The sequence below is a fragment of the Dreissena polymorpha genome, chromosome 10 (genome assembly GCF_020536995.1).
Source record: "Dreissena polymorpha isolate Duluth1 chromosome 10, UMN_Dpol_1.0, whole genome shotgun sequence".
In the NCBI taxonomy this organism is placed as follows: Eukaryota; Metazoa; Mollusca; class Bivalvia; order Myida; family Dreissenidae; genus Dreissena; species Dreissena polymorpha.
This window is the reverse complement of record NC_068364.1, coordinates 33,757,851-33,777,680: the sequence shown is the minus strand read 5'-3', so window position 1 is coordinate 33,777,680 and position 19,830 is coordinate 33,757,851. Positions and strand designations below refer to the sequence as shown.

The window sequence follows — 19,830 nt, the reverse complement described above, 5'->3', positions numbered from 1 at the left end:
TATCTTACAGTATTGTGGCAAGTGAAAATCAGATTGGGTTCTAATCGCAAAGAATTAGAATATTTTGCAAGTATGTGCATGCATTGTCGATGTGTTTCAGCTTGAACGGAAAAATTAGACATCGGAACTTAGAAAACAAATTAAGGACTTTAGGAAACGCACAGCAGAGCTCGGTATACAAGCTGTCTGCCAGGTTAGAAGTCAGATTTTTATTGATTGTGCCATTTCTTGCAAATACTGGCTACATTTCTGATAGTTTTCTTTTCTACTACATATTAACTTTCAGGACTTTGCTCTGAAAACACGTACACAGAATACAGACCTTTTCTCCAGTCCAAAGGTTCGAAAATACATAGATAAATGTGTGAAGCTATGTAGGCTTATGAGTGCACAAGACCCTTAGGTAGTTTTTGCCAATGCCGCAGCCTCAAATTCAGATTTCAGCACTGAACTTTACAAACCTTACACATCCTCCGGACCTCATGTTAAATATGTCGTCTGGCCAGCATTGTTGCTACAACAAGAAGGTCCACTTCTCGCGAAGGGTGTTGCGCAGGGGTATTCCGTTCGAAACTACAACGTGTCCATTCATAGAGAACAGAAAGCGCCTGGTTAGCAGATGATGGGCCAGCCTTTACCATATGATCTAAGCAGATAACCTCCTGAAGTCAGACAGGCTTTAGGAGCAGGACAGCAAAAGACAGATTCAGTACCGTCGGATTCTTCATATAAAAGAAATGTTCAAGAACATAACAATTCCACGGGTATTGCTTATGGGCGAGAAAAACAAGTGCTTAAACCGGTCTACGATGACAGGCATGAAGAGATCGTAGGACAAAAACTATTATCTACACCGCATTCACAAATGAGTTCTGATAGTTATCAATATTCTCCAGAACAATATACAGGAGCAGTTTGCAAAAGCCATCAAACAGACAACGAGTTGAGACGTGATATGATTGACCCATCAGGTAAAATTAACGAGCGTGTTATAAATGCCCATGTGGACGACCTTGTTGAAGAATTGTTCGCAAAGGCTTCGGTGAAGACAAAACTGGTTGACTCCATGCTTAGGATGTCCAGTGGCCATTGATGAGGCCTATCACAATATCACATTATTCAAAGGTACTGCTTTTTAGAAAATATACAACTATTCTTCTGATGCAGATTGTACCTTTTACTTATTAAAAGGAGTATCTTTGTTAATTACTTTGGTAATTTATTAAAAACACACCCCACTGAAAACTGTTTGAAAATGCGGTGTATATGATAAATGTAAATTAAAATGTACATGGTAAGTTAATAAGCGTCCATAACGAAAATGCCTTTCGGTAAAAAGTGGGTATTACATAAAAAACTTATGTCTATGAATCATATTCAGGAAAGATTATGTATCCCTTTAAAAATAGATATAAAAATGTAAACGAGTTTTGGTATTTTAGTGTGGGTATTTTTATGGTAATCCCCATTGTTAATCAATTTAATAAATACCATATTCCGTAACTACTCTAATATTACGGACAAACAAAGAACAATATCGTGTCCGATGGATACAGAATTACTTTTTCAAACGGAAATGTTCGAAAAGTAAGAGTTACCCTTACCTATTGCATTGATGAAGGGATATACATATCATATGTAAATATATTGAACATATTTGATTTTGTTTTACTGAAAGATACTCTATGGGTGAACTATGACCACACTGTGTATAAACATCAGGATTTCATACACTATAGTATAAACCTTTAAAATTTAATAATTTTATGTCTAATATACGAAAAGGTGAAACAGTTTTTTTAGGTTTAAAAAAACGAATTTTGGTTGTTGATACATCAATTTATTAATGTCTACGTCTACATTCAACAACGCATGTCGCAAATAAGGCACTATAGGACAAACATTATGTTACCTAACATTTTCGTTTTAGAAGATTAATGTTGATATATTTATTTTGAACACTTTTACTCATATGATATTTTGACTGTTAAAAACGATGTTTTATACTTATGGGTTGTCCCAGAATATCAGAGACAATATTTACATAATAAGATCTAGTTATATTTATACGAAAAAAGAAAGGCTAATTCTTACGAAACACAATTTTTACGTTCATAAATCTGATTCAAATGCCAAAATGGTATTGTATTTTAGTTGAAATGTGTAATAATTGTGCTTCTACTTACAGAGCTATGTATTTTTATACGAAAATCTGGGACAACACTAAGAATACATTTTGATCAATAAAAAATAACAATTATGCTCTGTGTTGAGTGACATTAAAAAAACAACATTCAGTACAAAATCAAACAAGAAGACCAAATACCCTAAGGTTCTCACTTGAGACACCAAGGAACTAAACTGTTCTGAGCAGTTGGTGTACACAAGGTTGTACGACAGACTTTTAAGGGAAACTTTCCAAACACCGGGAAGGCATGTTTTTAAATTAACAACAATCGTTTGCGATATCAGCCCAGATATCATAACAGCACAAATGTTTTTATGTTCTGAGCAAGTTTTACGATAAGTGGGTCAAAATGTGTCTTCAAAGGTGTTAAAATTGATTTACAAAGCCACACATAAGGAATACGGTCATGCCTTATGGCGGCAATGTTTTTTTAATTGAGTTTAGCCTTTTCGCACTAGGGGCAAAATAATTCAAACAAATTTTCTGAACAAGTTTCATGAAGATTGCGCAAGAAAATCTAACTTCTGGTGTATTCAATAACTGTTTCTTTAATTTGACATACTAAACTAGTTGTGTTCTTCAACGTGAACCAGTTTCAAAATTGGCTAACATATTGTTGTGACAAACGATCTGACCAACTTTCATGAATATCGGACTATTACATGTGGTCTCTATAGTGTCCACAAGCCTTTTATTTAAAGTGACTAAGCGGTCTTATTGTTGGTGCCATGAGAAGTAGTTTCGAATATATCCAATATATCATTATGGTAGATGCTCTTTAATTAGACCTAGTGACCTAGTTTGAACCCACTTGACCCAGTTTCGAACATGACTTAGATATCATAGGGACATTTGTTTTAACAAGGTACATGATGATTGGGCAATATATATGGCCTCTAGAGTGTTCATAAGTATTTTATTTATTTGACGTAGTGGCCTAGTTTTTAACCTATGTGACTTAGTTTCAATCGCGGCCGAGATATCATAGAGACCAATGTTTTTACCAAGTTTTAACCAAGTTTCATGAAGACTGAACAATAATTGTAGCCTTTTTTAATTTGACCTAATGACCAATTTCTGATCATGTTTAATGAGGAGTTTTCAATAACTATGGCCTTCAGATTGTTCACAAGCTTTTTTATTATTTATTTTGACCATGTGACCTAGTTTCTGACCCCACGTAACATAGTTTCAAATTCAACCGTAGTATTGTTGGGAAAAAATGTTTCTGACCAAGTTTCATGAAAACTAGGCGATAAATGTGGCCTCAAGAGTGCTCACAGGCTGTTGTTTTAATTTGACTTGTGACTTTTTTCTTGACTCAGATTCAAACTCGACCGAGATATCTCCAGGACAAATTTTCTGACAAAGTTAAATGAAGACTAGGCAAAACTTGTGGATTAAAGAGTATGAAGAAGCTTTTATTCTATAATTTGACCTAGTGACCTAGTTTTTCACCAAACGTGAACGCATTCGAACTCCGCTGGGTTATAATTAGGACAAATGTTATGACAAAGTTTCGTGATTATTGGGCAACGGATGGTGCCATGTAGAACGTTCGCTCGGCAAATGTTGGCGATTCCAGACCAATGATGAACGGCGGACAAAAGGCGATTACAAAAGCTCACCATGAGTACGTTGAGCTTACGTGTGCTAAAATCGCAAAATTGTGTTACATATAGTAGATAGCTTTGGATATGCGTTGACTTTTATTTTGCTGATTGTGATTCTTTTCCGTAAAATAACCCAACAGTAAACAAGCAATCACTCTTCCGCAATCGTTTTCAATATTGAAGCCTATTTGTTCGGTAAGTAGCTTTGTTCGGGTGTGTTTTATACGCTGTATATAACTGGAGGTAGCGAACACATACGTCAAAAACGGTTTGTAATTTACCAAAGATTTCTTTTCTAGACTCATAACAATTATTTCTTTACAAAACTCTCGCTATTAGAATTTAACGTTATATTTTCATACCAAGTTTACTCGTTACTTTTGTTTAACTTGATTGAAGCAGTTTAACTATGATATACTTACACATACTGTTTTGTAAGACAGACGATCACAATTGTAACAGAGTTACAATACGAACCAACGACCCACGTAAACAATTGAATTGTATTTCAGTTAAATCCGATAGTGAGTCTTTTCCATGAAATCACCCGATAGCAAACAAGCAATCTACTTCCTCTTTCGTTTTCGATATTAAGGTCTATTTGTTCGATATGTAGCTTTGTTCGGGCGTGTTTCCATTCGCTGCGGATTATTAGAGGAACAGATAACACAAAGGTCAAAAAAAGGTTTGTTATGTACCTAAGATTGTATGTGACAGTACAATGCATGCCTTTACCGAACTCTCGGTATTAGAATTTAACGTTGTCATTTCATATCAAATTTACTTGTTACTTTTGGTTAACCTGATTAAAGCAGTTTCACTACGACATAATTACACATTACGTTTTGGACAACAGACGATCGCAATCAGTACAGAGTTACAATTTGAACCAACGACCCATGTAAGCAAAGAGCTTTTAGATATGAGTTGACTTTCCTTTTTTTCCGATACTTAGTCTTTTCCATGAAATCACCCGAGAGCAAACAAATAATTTACTTCCTCTTTCCATTTTGATATTGAGGCCTATTTGTTCGTAACTTGTTTCCATTTGCAGCAGATAAGTAGAGGAACAGAAGATATATACGTCGAGAAAAGTTTGTGATACAGTAAATAACTGCATTTAAAGAACTCTCGGTATTATAATTAAACGTTGTCTTTCCATAACAATTATACTCGAATCGTTTGGTTAACAGGATTCAAGTAGTTTAACTACGATATAATTACACATTATGTTTTGTACAACAGACTATCACAATCATTACAGAGTTAAAATTTAAACCAACGACCCTTGTAATAAGAGAGCTTTGGATATGCATTGAATTTTCATTTTTCCGATAGAGAGTCTTTTCTATGAAATCACCCGAGAGTAAACAAGCAATCTTCTTTCGTTTTTTCGATATTTATCTTTGTTTGGGGTGTTCCCATTTGCATTGGTTAATAAGAGGTATTCGATTTTAACGTTGTCTTTTTATACCAAATACATTCTTTACCAATTTGAACCAACGAACATTTTTATTTTATCTAAACGTTGTCATACGAAAACGTGCAATAACTTTAAAATGATGAGTGTGGTGTGCATCAGATATTCAAGAGATGATTCGTTTTAACATATTTCTTGTATACTCATTTTGATGGAGGTTTTATAAATTATCAGGTTAATACAAAGAGATGACAAATGTTATATAGGAAGCAATTATTAGTATCTGGCCAACAGTTGAAAATTCATATTTATAAAAATTATAATTGACATGTATCAAATTATACTTTCTCTTTCGATTTTTTACGGTTTTTGAAAAACGTATACATAACAAAAAGCACGTATTGTGTTTTGCGTTGAATAATAAAGGTATGTGAATTGTGTAAGTTGCCTTTTCTTAATCAAATAAATATACTGTTCAGAGTATTAATTCATGTTTACCATTCATGTTTTAGTATGTGTGCGTTTTCAAAAGCGTTTATGCAATCAGCATTACTTCAATATCTGCTCTAGTCCAACTTGTTGACGCTCTCAAATATATAGCTACTTTTTATATGGGTAAAATTTGAAGCGTACAACGGGGGGAAGCCCAAAACAATGGTGGAACGTTTTCCTTCTTTGTCTATATTGTTGCGCAAGTATTTTGTGGGCAACATTCAAGCCCCGATATCAGACAGTTAATATCAACGGATTGAAATAATATTGACATACCTGTGTAGATAATTCATTTCTCGATAATGTAATTATGTAATGACACTTTGAATTTTGCACGCCTGAGCAATTTAAATGCAACCACTATTCAAATGTTCAATATCTCTCGATTCGCTCGCTGTGTAGATTTATCGATAACGCAGCCTGGATGTAAACCATGCGGCGGTTTAAAGGTGTGAAGAATAAACGGCGGAAAACACAGTTTGCGTTCGTCTGTTGTGAGCGCCGAGCGTTATATAGTAAAGCGATGTTATTATTCTTTTCTGAAGCATTGTTTTTTTATGCCCCGAAGGTGGGCATATAGTGATCGCACTGTCCGTCTGTCTGTCTGTCCGTATGTCTGTCTGAAATGTTGTCACACTTTGAGTTTAGGTTTCGAAAAATGTGGAAAAACACTTTGCGTTTAGGTTTAGAAAAATGTGGAAAAAGCGGACATATGTCATCCTATGGTGACAAGCCTTGTTTTTTCTAACGTGACAATTAAAATTTTGCAAGTTCTGAAATAAATAACATCTTTTATTTTTATACGGTAAATAAATAATAGTGATACAGATCGTACAGTATACTGTCCTGTGTAACGTAGAATGTAAGTACATATAACAACACAGACAGAGGTGTGAAAAAGACATGCATACAAAGCTGCTGAAACTAAGAAGAGTGATTAGATACTGCACGTTATATGTTTTGAACATATGCGTGTGTTTATATTTATATTTTATATATTGAATTTATTAACCGAAACACTTTTGTCAGTGTCCGTGTTTCAGTATTCTATCTCAGACACACGGTGACCAGGCAATTTTTGTACGTAGCAACGCTAAAATGTATTATCATTTCAGTTTTATGGAATAACATATAACTTTAGAACTATTTGTCACATGTTTCAAGTAAAAAACGATAGTAGACGTGCGCGTATTCATTCCGAATTCACTCGCTGATGAATTACTTATATGACATTTATAGACAAATTACACGTACACGTTACACTGTGGTGTCGACAAACCGCATTTTTTCTGATTGTTTGATATTTAAATGTGTTTCAAAACATTGCGTGAGGTTAGTAATTGTGTTGCGATTTAAGCAGACGTTTAACTCAAGAATAATTGCCTTTCTAACTTCAATTCGATGATATTTGAGGTAGAGATGGACTTCTGAACTAAAACTTAACGAGTTGGTAATGTTATTTTGCAATTTTACGCAAATTGATAAAAATTTAAACTTTCTGGTTTCCACCACGTAATTGGTCCTTCGCCGATAAGACGTTCCAAAGAATAGAGCCCATATAAAAAGTATCTCTAAATTCTTTGCACGTCTTATGAATAAGACTAATATCTGCTCGTACTCAAATGTTTTTCGAAATAAATAATACACAACTGAATGGTATTCGATATTTAATTAGTTCATTCACATGATTTTGCATTAATTGTCCACAAAATAGGATACAAAGTAAGAGCAAGGTGTTATCATGTTCAGTGTTTCTATGAGTATAGCTGTTTTGGCTATAGAAACGACAACCAAAGTAAGTGATTTGTAAACATATTTAGTTAACTATGCATCTAACTCTTTCGATTTTAAATTTTAATACATACTCGTATATTAATTTAGCTTTACCTTGTATAAGATAACAAAGCGTGGCGATATTTATCAACGAGAACACGCACGCCCGATATACTCTATCTGCCACTTTTCAAGATTAGTCATGATAAATATGCATTTGCATGAAATTTATTTTCACGTTCCGTATTAGGTTTACGTTGAAAAAGTTTGTATTATATGTAGCCTCTTTAACGACAACAGTAATGCAAACCAAAACATATGTTTAGAAAGCAGTAGCATATTTATAGAGATTATTTTCAAAAAAGTTTCGTTGTTTCAGTTTTGCAGGACCAAGCAACTAGACAAAATCTGCTTTACGTAATGTCATCAGACAAAAGGTATTTTATTTTGTCAATTGAAAACTGGTTTAACTTCAGTAATTATGCCACTCAGCCTTCGAAGAAGCGGAGCTATATTCCTTTGCACATGTCTGTCGATACGTAACCGGTCGGATGGTCGGTCCATACACCATGTCGTTTCCGAACGATATCTTAAGAACGCTTAGAACGACCATCTTCTAATGTGTAGGCTTGTTGCTTGTGAGTAAAGAAGGACACCTATCGATTTTGAGGTGAACAGGTCATTTATCAATGTCAAGTTGGCTTGAAACATTGAATTTAATATGTATAACATTCATTTAAGTACAGTTAACGTCCATAAAACATTCATTAGGAAGTTTTTCAATTGTGATAAAACACAATCCGAAAATTGCACACTTAAGTTTCTAACTGGCAAGATTATGTAAGTGGCAGAAGTAGATTTGTTTTCAAATATATGATACTGTTTGACATGGTGTTTACTAAAAGAATGTTCCAGCCATATGGTGACTTGTATTGCTTTTCTAAGTCTGAGTGATTGAGTTCTTTTAACAATTATTAAAAGATTGGGGTATACATGTTTAACAAAAAAAAATCTTGTTTGCTTAGAGGAGTTTATTACATGCCCTGTTAATGACATTAATGAAAACCCAAAAACATATACCCTCTCTCATTTTTAATGACAAAGATTTAAATGATATATAGTTTACATATTTTTTTATTTTATTACTCGTGTAATTGTATACAATGTGTGGAAATGTTCTTTTAGGTGACTCAAAGAAACAGCTTTAAAACTTTTTATTTATTTTTATTTTGCGGCGTGCATTTCTTATTTGACTTTCGTTTATATTATGCAGAGCTGATAAGAACAAGCAAACAGACATGGGAGTAACTTTCTCTTCAAAACCGGAAACGACAGGGCAAACATCTGGAGCAGCGAATCTGGTAGATGCAGACTCTACTAGTCCACGAAGTGTATTGCAACTAGAACCGGTTAAAAATCTGTTAAACGCGGTAGATAAGTTGTCAGATTTGCTTGACCATGCGAAGTCTGATATCAAATCGGTACGATAAAGTACTTTATTTCATTTTAATTAATTATTTTTATTTATTTTTTTAAAAAACTATGTAATTGACGCATACAGCATAACATCAAATCTAATCCACTTGCTAATTTTCCCAAAGAGGCCTGGTTGTTCAACGACTGGTAACGAAACCCATCTTATTCCATTGTAATATAAAAATATTACCAGAGAGGTATCAAGCCATTTTTCAATCGAGGCGGAAATTTGCTGTAGTAGTATGACTGGTTTATTTTCCTATGGTGGCTGATTTATGTTATATCGCTCCGGCGTGTTGGCGAGTTTGAAGGGTGCAACCACAAAAACACGCTTGAGTGACTTATAAACCCACCGAAAAAACAAAGTAATGTACTTGTCTTTTAAGTGTCCGCTTATTGGCGACTTTCACACCCGCCAACACGCCAGAACTACAAATCAAAGGCGCAAAGATTTTACCCACCAGAACGACAACACGACACATCAATATTTCCTTCTTTCACCAATGTTTGGCGTGTATATGGGTTTTTAGGGTTCAAACGTGAGAGAAAGACAGAACGCCAAATATATGCGTAAATACTTCAAGGATGACATTGTCGTTTTTTCTTGTTTGTGTATTGTCGTTTTGTCGCATTTGAAATCCACCGACACAACATATATTCTTTAACTAATCCGTCCTCTCTTAATTCCGTTACGATATAAACTGACATTGTCCATTGTATGATATTTTACACTCGCCACTTGTTAAAAACGAAGAACCAGTATACATTTGTTTTCATCCTAACGAAAAACAGGGGAAATGTATTTATAGTATATATATATAGTCGCCCGAGGCGCCGACCACTCACTAGATCAAGGAAATAGTAGTCTCAAAGATAATTAAACAACGACCGATATGGTTTAATGAAATAATTATATATGGCACTAATATTAATAGCGCATAAAGATAATCATGCATAGCGATTGGATATTTATTGTCAACAAAAAGTTATAATTTTATCTAAAATTTAACCACTTTTAAAACAGTTACTTGAAACAGAGCAAGGCAATCAACAGCTGCTGAAGACTGTGGACGAATTGCACAAAACACTGGAGTCTACAAAGCAGGAAACCATGGCAAACGTCCAGAGTTTAAATGCTTTACTGGAACATCATCGAAATTCAGAAGCGGGTTACAAAGAAAAATACGAAACTGCCTATCAGTTACTTTCGAAATACAAAGAGGGTTGCAGACAATTAAATGAAAACTTGAAACTTGCCAAAGGAGATGTAGACAGATTATCTGGCGACAAAGTAAATCTGCGGGAAAGGATTGATGCCCTTAACACAGAAAACAACACGATTAAGCAAGAATTGTCGGAATGCAAATCAAGGTACATGTAAATGTTTACAGTGCAGAACCGTTATAGGATAAACTATCTTGCAAAATCAGCTCTCACACATATTTATATATATTATTCTTTAACAGCATTTGCTTTGCAAGTATCATTTGTTCGTATAAATTGTATTTTTCAAAAAGATTGTCATTTTATAGCGCTATGTTAACCTTGTTTTACAGGTTAAGTAAGTTGCTGAGCGACAGGTTAACTGACAACAATCCACAGATTGCTGATCTTAGTGACTCAAACCGACCGACGAAGTTGGCTGAGAAACACTCGGTACAGTCACCGTTTGTTACAGTTATTGCAGTTATAGAATGCATTTATTAATTATACGATATGAAATAAAATGACACATCAATTTACCTTATTTATAAGTAATTGTTTTCATTTCAATTTATTAAGGTAATGTCAAATTGTAAATACTGAATCCTATCAGTAACCGATTTATGATTGGTCAGTAATCTTACTGCAATACCGCTTTACACTCAATTTAATTAATGATCTAAGCTGTCTTTATTCGTAAAATATATGTGGTTGTTTCTCTTACATTGTTATATGAGACTAGCGTTTTTTCAATTAGGACACTTCATATTGCTTTCCATCGTTTTACATTTTGTTTATTTTTTATTTTTAAAATGTATGGATATTTTTTTTATTTCCTGTTGCTAAAATATCTGAAAGACAACAATGTAATATGGCAACATCGGCTTACAATATTCATGTAAAGAAGGGTTACATTACCTCTAAGAACCAGTTTTACTTTTTTGACTATGATTCAAATTAAATATAATATTTATAATTTTGCTATTATTGTCGTAGGAACTGTATGACAATCAGTGGACAGACGCATTCGAAGAGCTCCAGAAAAAATTTGATGACACGGATTCAGTACAAATACTCCTAAAATGCCTGATGGTACTTTTGATTTTTCTATTATAACATCTCTGGATATAACATGTACATATGAACAGCATATTGTATTTTTATCGACAAATATTGTTTCACTTAGATTTTCAACAACAGACATAGACTGATAGCTTAACGATACCTTTCGGTTGACAAGGCGAGTTTTTGTCAATATTTATGACATGGGGAGCTCTGTAAAGATGCGCACCATAGCTAAACACAGAACAGGTGCCTTTTGTAAACAAAGTTTCTTCAAAACCTAAGGTTAGATTGTACAAACAAAATCAAACACATTTGTTTGATGGACCTTAAGAAATGTATTGCAATACATCCGCTGAAAAAGCACCAAATAACCACATGATTTATAAAACAAATGCTTTACAAGTTTCAAATTCCTGTGATAGTCTTGATCAATATCGATTTGACTCACAAATGATTCTGGCTATTCTTGTTTCAAATACATATAAAATAGTTGTCTGCTTCACTGCTAGATTGCATCTAGAGCGTTGTATACAAATATGTCTAAACAATATTTTCTTCAAAACCTGTGATTTTGAAATCAATTAGGAACTTTGTACCAAGGTGTGTTTAGTCCCACATAATATAATCAACTGGTTGCGTTTTACGACAGAAAACGCCGTCCAAATACTTTATAAAATGCGCTTTATGTTTCGCACGTCCTTTGTTAAACATCCAAGTTCAAAAAGGTTCCGTACGTTGTAAAACATAGCCGCCAATGGGGGGGGCAGTTTCTCTTATATAGATATAGTAAAATAATATTTTTTACCCAAACTTGCTCAGTAAATTCTCTCTTATTATATCTTGACAGGGTTCCATAATGGTTCCAGTCCCTTGAACAACACGGCCGCCAGTGGGCGGGGAAGTTTCCTTTCATGGCTATAGTAAACACTTCTCGACACTATATATCAACATTATTAGCCCAATCATTATGAAATTTGCTCAGAATATTTGTTCTAATAATACGCCAATACGTCAAGTTCGAAAATGGTTCCGGTCAGTTTAAAACATGGCTGCTGGTGGTTGGGTGACAATTTGCCTTATAAGGGTTCACCATCAGAACAGTAGGGTTCCTTTGGGAGCACATTAGAGCCTTTAGCCATCTTGTTTCGGTATCGCAGCTTACTACATATTACATGTGGCGCGAATTGGGGGGGGGGGGGGGGGGGGATTCGTCACAGCTGTGTAATGTCTTCTTAAGTTTTTAATTTATTTATACGAAACTTCTCACGTTTTGAATTCACACGGTGTTGTAAACGTAATGGTTATGGTTATCACATTCCAAACTCTAGACTGGCCTTGGTTGGTCGATGCCACATTCTAGGGTATTCATAACACTTAGTTTAAAACATTCAACCTAAACATGAGCTAAGCTCTGAAAGCAAAAGATATCAAAACAAGTTAATTGGCAAGTTGATATAGAAATTGCATATATTGATTCAACCAGAAGAATGTTGGATCACACATGTCTGTTAGTTTTTGTGTATTGGTGCTTTAAATTTATTAACCAGATGTGGAGCGCGTTGTCCACTTGTTCCGGTCCGACAGTTTTTAAAGTTCAGACTTCTTCGCATCCAAGTACAGATGAATAATCTTCCCTCAGCTGGGGCGACTTTGTTTTTTTCCGGTCTATTCATCCGTCTGTTCGCTGTCACACATGTTGACCGTTCAATATCTTGATTACCATTCATTTTAGAGCTTTCATATTTTACATGATGATTGGTTTTAAAACGGTCGAACACGATTTTAATGTAAACATTTTCTTTTCGCAATTTTAAACTAAAATATGGATATGGACTACAATAAAAATCTATTAACAATACAGACACGTTGTCTCAGAATCATCACTTATGTCAAAGTGTTGTATGGACCAATTAACAAAAAATGGTTTGTATTCCCCAATAGTTTATTATTTTAACTGTTTCTATTGCGGATGATTAATTAATGTTTTGAGCTTTTTAAATGATATGTCACGTTATTGCCCACGTTTGGAACTCTGAACAGGAATGTCTTCGTGGTCAGTCGTCGTCGATGTTTGCAATTTGTTAATGTGAAAGGCCTTCATCCTCACGCATATGTAAACCCGTCCGGCGAATGTAAACAAAAATTAAACGGATTGTTCATTGGTTTGCCCTGAACCTGAAGAACTTGAACCTGCAATACTCAGAATCTAAGTATTACAATAATTCTCTGATGACCCACTACGACATCCATTTCAAGTGTGTTTTTGTTTATTTAAAGATATGGCCGCCAAAGGGTGGAGAAAAACGCATTTAGCAATAAATTTGTTTAAAGGAAAAAATACCATACTTTTCAAATAGTTTACATTTTCCTGATGACAGCGCAAACACAATCGTACTATTTTGATTTTGGTTTTGAAAAACATATTTATGCAAACCATGTCAATATAAGTGTGTAAATGAATTATTTATGTTTTCATTCACTTGTTTTGTAGAGGGTGCATCGATTCTGTACAGAACAAGCATCTGAGCAAGTCCGTCAATTAAAGCAAGTAGCATACATGCAGCAAACGGAGGTGATTGTCTTATGTTAATAGATTTGGGCTAAGAAGACTTTGTGGCCCTTCATCATATCCTGTTTTATTCCATCACAGATGTATTATCGTTAGATCGTTAAATATGCAGTTTAATGTATGGATTTTGTGACGTCGTTTAATAAAATTTTGCTGATGAGGATCAAGTGATGTATAAATTTGAAATAAAGTAGCTGCTAAATTCAAATTTATGTTTCGTGAACCATTTCGTGAACATATTATAAAAACGTGAGTGTAAAAGAAACCGACATTTACATGGATATGGTGTACCGGTGGGTTGTATCGCACGGTTGATGCAACGGTTTGCCACTTTAATACACGAGTGTTCGACAATCAACGAGAACATTACAATTACAAAAAAGTCTACTTATCGATATATAGATGCAAAACTAGCACACAGTACTTAAGTCGGTGTAAACGAAAGTATACAGGATAATAGAAAAAAACATGTTCACGTATTCTAGAATAGTTTCCGGGAATGCAGTTTTTACTATTGTTTTTTTTCCATTCATATACCCTTAATTTTTTCGATGCAAGCATACGTCACGAACCTCTGGTGGATGTACTATCTCATGTTACAATGTTACAGGAAATGCAACGTTCCGACGCCGCTGAACTGAAAGCAATGATAAAGGTGATCAGAAAACATACAACGGAGATAAACGTACACAATGTCTGCAAGGTATATTCAGAACTACATTATTTTTATATAATATTCATTTGCAAAATCTGATTGTTATATATATTATTGTATAAGTAATTTAATACCATGTACAGCTCTTTATAACATTTGTTTTAAAAATGGTTTTAGCGGTAACACACACATGAAATCAAATCCCAACGGAGTTTAAAAATAGCATATTCATTTTATTTATTTTTGTAAAATTTTGTTTTGAGGTAATACACACATAAAATCAAATAAATCCCAACGGAGTTAAAAAAAAAAGAATATTCGTGTTTTATTATCTTCAGACATCTGTTTCTTTATGCTAAATTAATAGTTTGATATTTTGTTTCTTAACAGGCTTTTGCTTCGAAGTATCCAATATATACCGAAGATCCAAAAATCTTGAAGTACGTTGAGGAGTGTGTCAGACTCTGCTGGTTGATGAACGCACAAGACCCATCGGTAGTATTTGGCGAAACACCACAAGAAAATGCAGAGTTCAATGTTGACCTTTATAAGCCATTCACACAAAAAGGAGTAACCATGCAGTATCTTGTCTGGCCTGTACTTTTACTGAACGAAGGAGGAGCATTGCTTGCTAAAGGCATAGCACAGGGGTGTAAAGCAGTGAAGAAACCTGAGTTAGGTACTCGAGCTGGAACGGAAAGTAGGCCTAATCAGGGTGAGCCAAATGTGTCGACTAACCATGATGATTCTGCCACAACCTCAAGCGGTTTCGCGGGCAACGACACACCTTCATTTCAAGATGCGCATGTTAAAAGGAATGCAGTCGTTGGCCACACAGATTCACAAGCTGTGAAAGGTGATTCAAATAAAGGTAGCGCACGCACTGTCATCAACATTCCAAGTAGCGCAAAACATAGCGTTTTAACAACACAGTCTGTTGATTCTGGTTCAGTCGTTCCGACGTACCGCCAGCCAGAAAGCCCGGGTAGCCAAAACATAGGACCGACTTACAATTCTAATTTGAGTGAATCTCGCCGAGTCGCAGCTTCACATCCTGCCAATGGTACTACTTCCCAGCAGCAGAATATGAACGCAACAACTCACGGCAGAACCGTTATTAACGAAAATGGACCACCTCCAGAAATGGGATTGTATTACGAATATTATAGATTAGGAAAAATAGAATGTGCGAAAAGATTGGGAATAGATGTGTTCCTTAAATGTGATGCCTATCACAAATCTGGTTTTGGGAGTAAAGATTAAGTTAAAGTACATCAAACATGATTTATTAATGGTCATTATATTAAATGCGGTCTTGCCCATTTTTATTTATTTATTACTCTACATTTTGTCATTGAATAATAGAGACATCTCTTTCCCGATTGGGTCAACTAATGCTGCATTGCATATGACACATTCTATACTCAACATGCAACTTTGTACATGTATTTGGTTCAGCTTCCGTTGTTGTTGTTTTTAAGTTATATCATTAAGCGATATTAAACGAATAGACTCGATGTAATCAGCACATGTTGCTTGACTGTTTGCTTAAGCGTTTGTTTTACTAAATTAGCATACTGTATGTACATACGCGTGCGCGTGTGTGTATGCGTGTATGTGTGTGTGTGTGTGTGTGTGTGTGTGTGTGTGTGCGTGCGTGCGTGCGTGCGTGCGTGCGTGCGTGCGTGCGTGCGTGCGTGCGTGCGTGCGTGCGTGCGCGCGCGCGCGCGTGCGTGTGTGTGCGTGTGTGTGTTTGTGTGTGTGTTTGTGCGTGTCCATTTAATTGGTGTAACACATTCGTTTTGGGTTGATTTAAAAATCATAAGTCGCACAAATATATGACATTTTAAGTGGAATAATTGTTTGATGCGCGTGTTACAATTCCGATCCTTGAAATATACAGATCAACAAAGCTTTAATGTTTATACTTGAATAGGCGGGTTGAGATGTTCACGTCGTCCTGAGACGTTAATATTCAGCCAACAGTCTCACAATACTAATCATGCTAATCGATTAATTCCTTGTTTTTTAGCATGAGTATTTTGATATATATAGGTGTTTATTTCTATCCAATACGCCATAGTAGGCACATGAGGACAACATAAATTCACAATAAAATTAACAACAACGTAGGCAAAGCAAAATGCAAAAAAAAAAATAATAATAATAAAGATAATAATACACACGCACGCCCATACGCACACATCCACACTCACACACGCGCACACAAATACACCCACTCCCATACACACATGCCCACACTCACAAGTAAACTAAACATACATAAAACGTACATAGATAACAACACGCACAATCTCACCTGAATGGGTAAATTTTGAATTTTTGATTTGTTTTTTAATGAAAGAAAGCGTTTGATCTCAGGTATTACTGATACAATTTACATGCGTGTTATTTGTGATATGCGGTGACGTCTGTAATGCACACTCTAAGACATATCGAAACTTGAAACGAATTCGGTCAATTCCAATGGAAAAATGAAGTTTGTCCACTTTCTACTTCAGAAGTTCGGAGTGAAAGATTTCGCGTGAAAACGAATAGGTTTGTCTCGTTTAAATTGGCTAAAGGGTGGAAGTGTCTCTGTTAATTTTGCCTGTCTCGTTTTCTTAGATTGGTACAGTATTCAGAGAGATGGTGTTGTCATGGAAACGCAGAGGTTTTGCAATTTGTACATCATTAAATTTATAAATACGCGCATCATATGTGAACAAATGCGTTATTATTATTTAAAATGTGCTGTTCTACCTTTACATACCGACATCCTTTTTGCAGGAAAAACAAATCGCTACCTCGCAGCATCGAGTATTATACCCAGTCTGATGCGCTGCCGTTAAACTTGGCCAACGCTTTTATGTCAAAACTAACTTGGGGTGACGTATGCATAAAAAAGGTCGATTGCGTAGCGTTCAACTTTTATGTTGAAATCTTGTATTATTTCTGACATATAATCGTAAACATTGTGTGAAAGCCGGACGGATCGTGCCACAACTGCATTCTTCCGCCTTCGGCGGGGATAATAAGATAAAACCGCCAGTTTAAGCACTACCGGGTATTTTTTATTAATTTATATTAAACCTCACATAAATTTGTTTATTCTTTGCGTATATACACTACACAGGTCCGTTATTTTGAATAGGGCCCGGTCGGTCAAGATGTGCGCGCATCTAGTCAGCGGGCGCTTAACAGTATAGCACCCGCTGACTAGATGCGCGCGCATCTTATATTGCCCGCTAGAATGTTAGTTATTTGTAACATTTGCACAAGTTTTACAACGCAAAGATTTTTCGAGTTCTGTTTCCTTTGTTTACAAAAATGTCGTCTTTTAAAATGTGTTTTTAAATGTACATTGTTTATTCTTGTTTTAAATCGGTACATATTATTAATAGTAACTGATAAATATTGATGGAATTTATATTATTTTTGTTTATTTCTATTGACATTTATCTGCACACAAATGTTCGTTTCGGTCCATATATTGTTATGGGCTGCCTGGCTGGTCACTCTTCTGCCATAGGGCCCTCAGTTAGGCTTTCTATTTCTTATATATCACGAAGAAGAATATTCGATTTATAAATTTATCTAAACAGTCAGATAAACGTGTTAAATAGAGTACATTTAAAGTGGTGGCCGATAGCATACACACGACAGCATACACATTTAATGGTAGGCAAACATACCAGAATTGCCACTGTACGCGGTTCCTCCATTAAGAAGGACTCGATTGAAAATAATTATTTGGTCCGGACCCAGTGTAATATTGTGATCGAGAAACGCACTGAAAGCAACTGGCGGAAGGCTCACGGCTCTTGTTCCTTGAGTACACTCAAGAATAAAAGCATGGTCATGTATCAATATAGTGTTCCATCAAACAGTCAATATAGTGTTCCATCAAACAGTAAGAAAAACTACAATATTATACAGATGTACTCATGCTTTTAATTCCAAAATTAAAATTACTCTGTTGTATGTTGTCAGTCATTCATATTTCTTCAAATGATTTAAAACTGTGATAATATGTTTTGCTTTAATGTGCCACTTTATAATATACCAATATATTATATAAACGCGTATTGTGTTTAATTATAATGTCTTTATTTATGAGAACTAAGTAATAAAATATTTAAAGAACCTCGAATCGGTAGTTGTTTCTGATCCTTGTCGTCGCATGTTTTATGGCATCCATTTTGATTTGACAAAATTTCCAAATTCTTCATCCTTTCTTGCATTTCAATCAAGCCGTTTTGAATGAAATTTTCCAAATCCTCCATCCTTTCTTGCATATCTGTCAGCTTGCGCGTCATTTCAGTCATCTTGCTCATCATTTCAACAAAAGGGTCAGTGGTATCGTTATTTTGCAAGACATTTTGTTGGGACTCATCCGTCCAAATCGTCAAGAGGAGAAGGGTAATGAATGCTTCCATAGTTAAACACTTACTCCTGAACAATGACAATTTTGAGTTTCTTTTACAACGCAGGTAAAATTCACATACTGATAAGTGCGTGACAATGTGGCGATTAAAATGGCAACGGGCATTCATATTTAGTAAAATATTTAATAAATGATACAAAATTCTGTCTTCTGCTTATATTATCTCTATTAGGTCCATTGAGTACACGTGATTTAAGCTCTGCGGGGTAAAGAGTTAGAATGTTTAAGTGCATTTTACTTTCAATTGATTTGAAAATGTATTGCACCACTGCTCATTAACAACGCAAAAAGTAGTCCCGTGCCCGAGAAAAGCTTAGTTAAATATAGTTCTCATTTTAAGTAAACTGGTATTTAGGAAATTATGACAGAATCGAAACAAGTTTCGCATTACCGTCTTATATCGGTTATTAAAAAAATCTTTGTCGTTATGATGGCTTTTAAACAACATTTTTAAAATGTCGAGCGAATGCTCTTGTGGTCAACTTCTCATGCATAAGAAAAACTTTAACTTGATGTTAACCATCTAACAATGATAACTCAGACATAATTCAATAAACAACTTACTGTTGTCAAACGGTGCTTGTCATACGCTTCTCATTAAAACATCGTTATTCCGACGCTGCCCAAAGCCAGTCTCGCGCTCGCTCGTAAATGATCGGATATCGTCGCGGGAAATTGACATGGAATATTGTGGCAAAAAAACGAGTATTTTGTATCTCGTTACATCTATGTTCACATACCACATCTCACGTTGAAATTGTGTCTCTTATTATAAGGAACACTGATTCTATGGGTTAACTTTATTTCACGAACTATTTTGCGACAATTCGTTGATTTTGAGTATTTATGTGGCTTTAAGGTATTTTGAAAAAGTTATGTCACTTCATAGTAAGAAGTATTGGTTACACATTAGCATCAGGATCCATTGC

The 19,830-nt window shown here is 35.1% G+C and overlaps 1 protein-coding gene across 1 annotated transcript; it reads left to right on the top strand.

Annotated features, from left to right (window-relative positions):
• The first annotated feature begins 4,047 nt into the window (after positions 1 to 4,047).
• On the top strand, positions 4,048 to 15,717 carry LOC127849026 (uncharacterized). Its single transcript, XM_052381750.1, has 9 exons — positions 4,048 to 4,069; positions 7,866 to 7,923; positions 8,760 to 8,967; positions 9,987 to 10,333; positions 10,519 to 10,618; positions 11,162 to 11,257; positions 13,722 to 13,802; positions 14,410 to 14,502; positions 14,845 to 15,717. Exons 2-9 carry the CDS (start codon positions 7,907 to 7,909, stop codon positions 15,715 to 15,717), a joined length of 1,815 nt encoding a protein of 604 aa, XP_052237710.1. The 5' UTR covers positions 4,048 to 4,069; positions 7,866 to 7,906.
• Positions 15,718 to 19,830: the final 4,113 nt, after the last annotated feature.

What these genes read in the sequence shown, in the direction of transcription:
- LOC127849026 (XM_052381750.1), top strand. An exon ending in TACTCCTAAAATGCCTGATG is followed by an intron (nt 11,258 to 13,721) that starts GTACTTTTGATT and finishes CTTGTTTTGTAG; the next exon opens with AGGGTGCATCGATTCTGTAC. An exon ending in CATACATGCAGCAAACGGAG is followed by an intron (nt 13,803 to 14,409) that starts GTGATTGTCTTA and finishes ACAATGTTACAG; the next exon opens with GAAATGCAACGTTCCGACGC.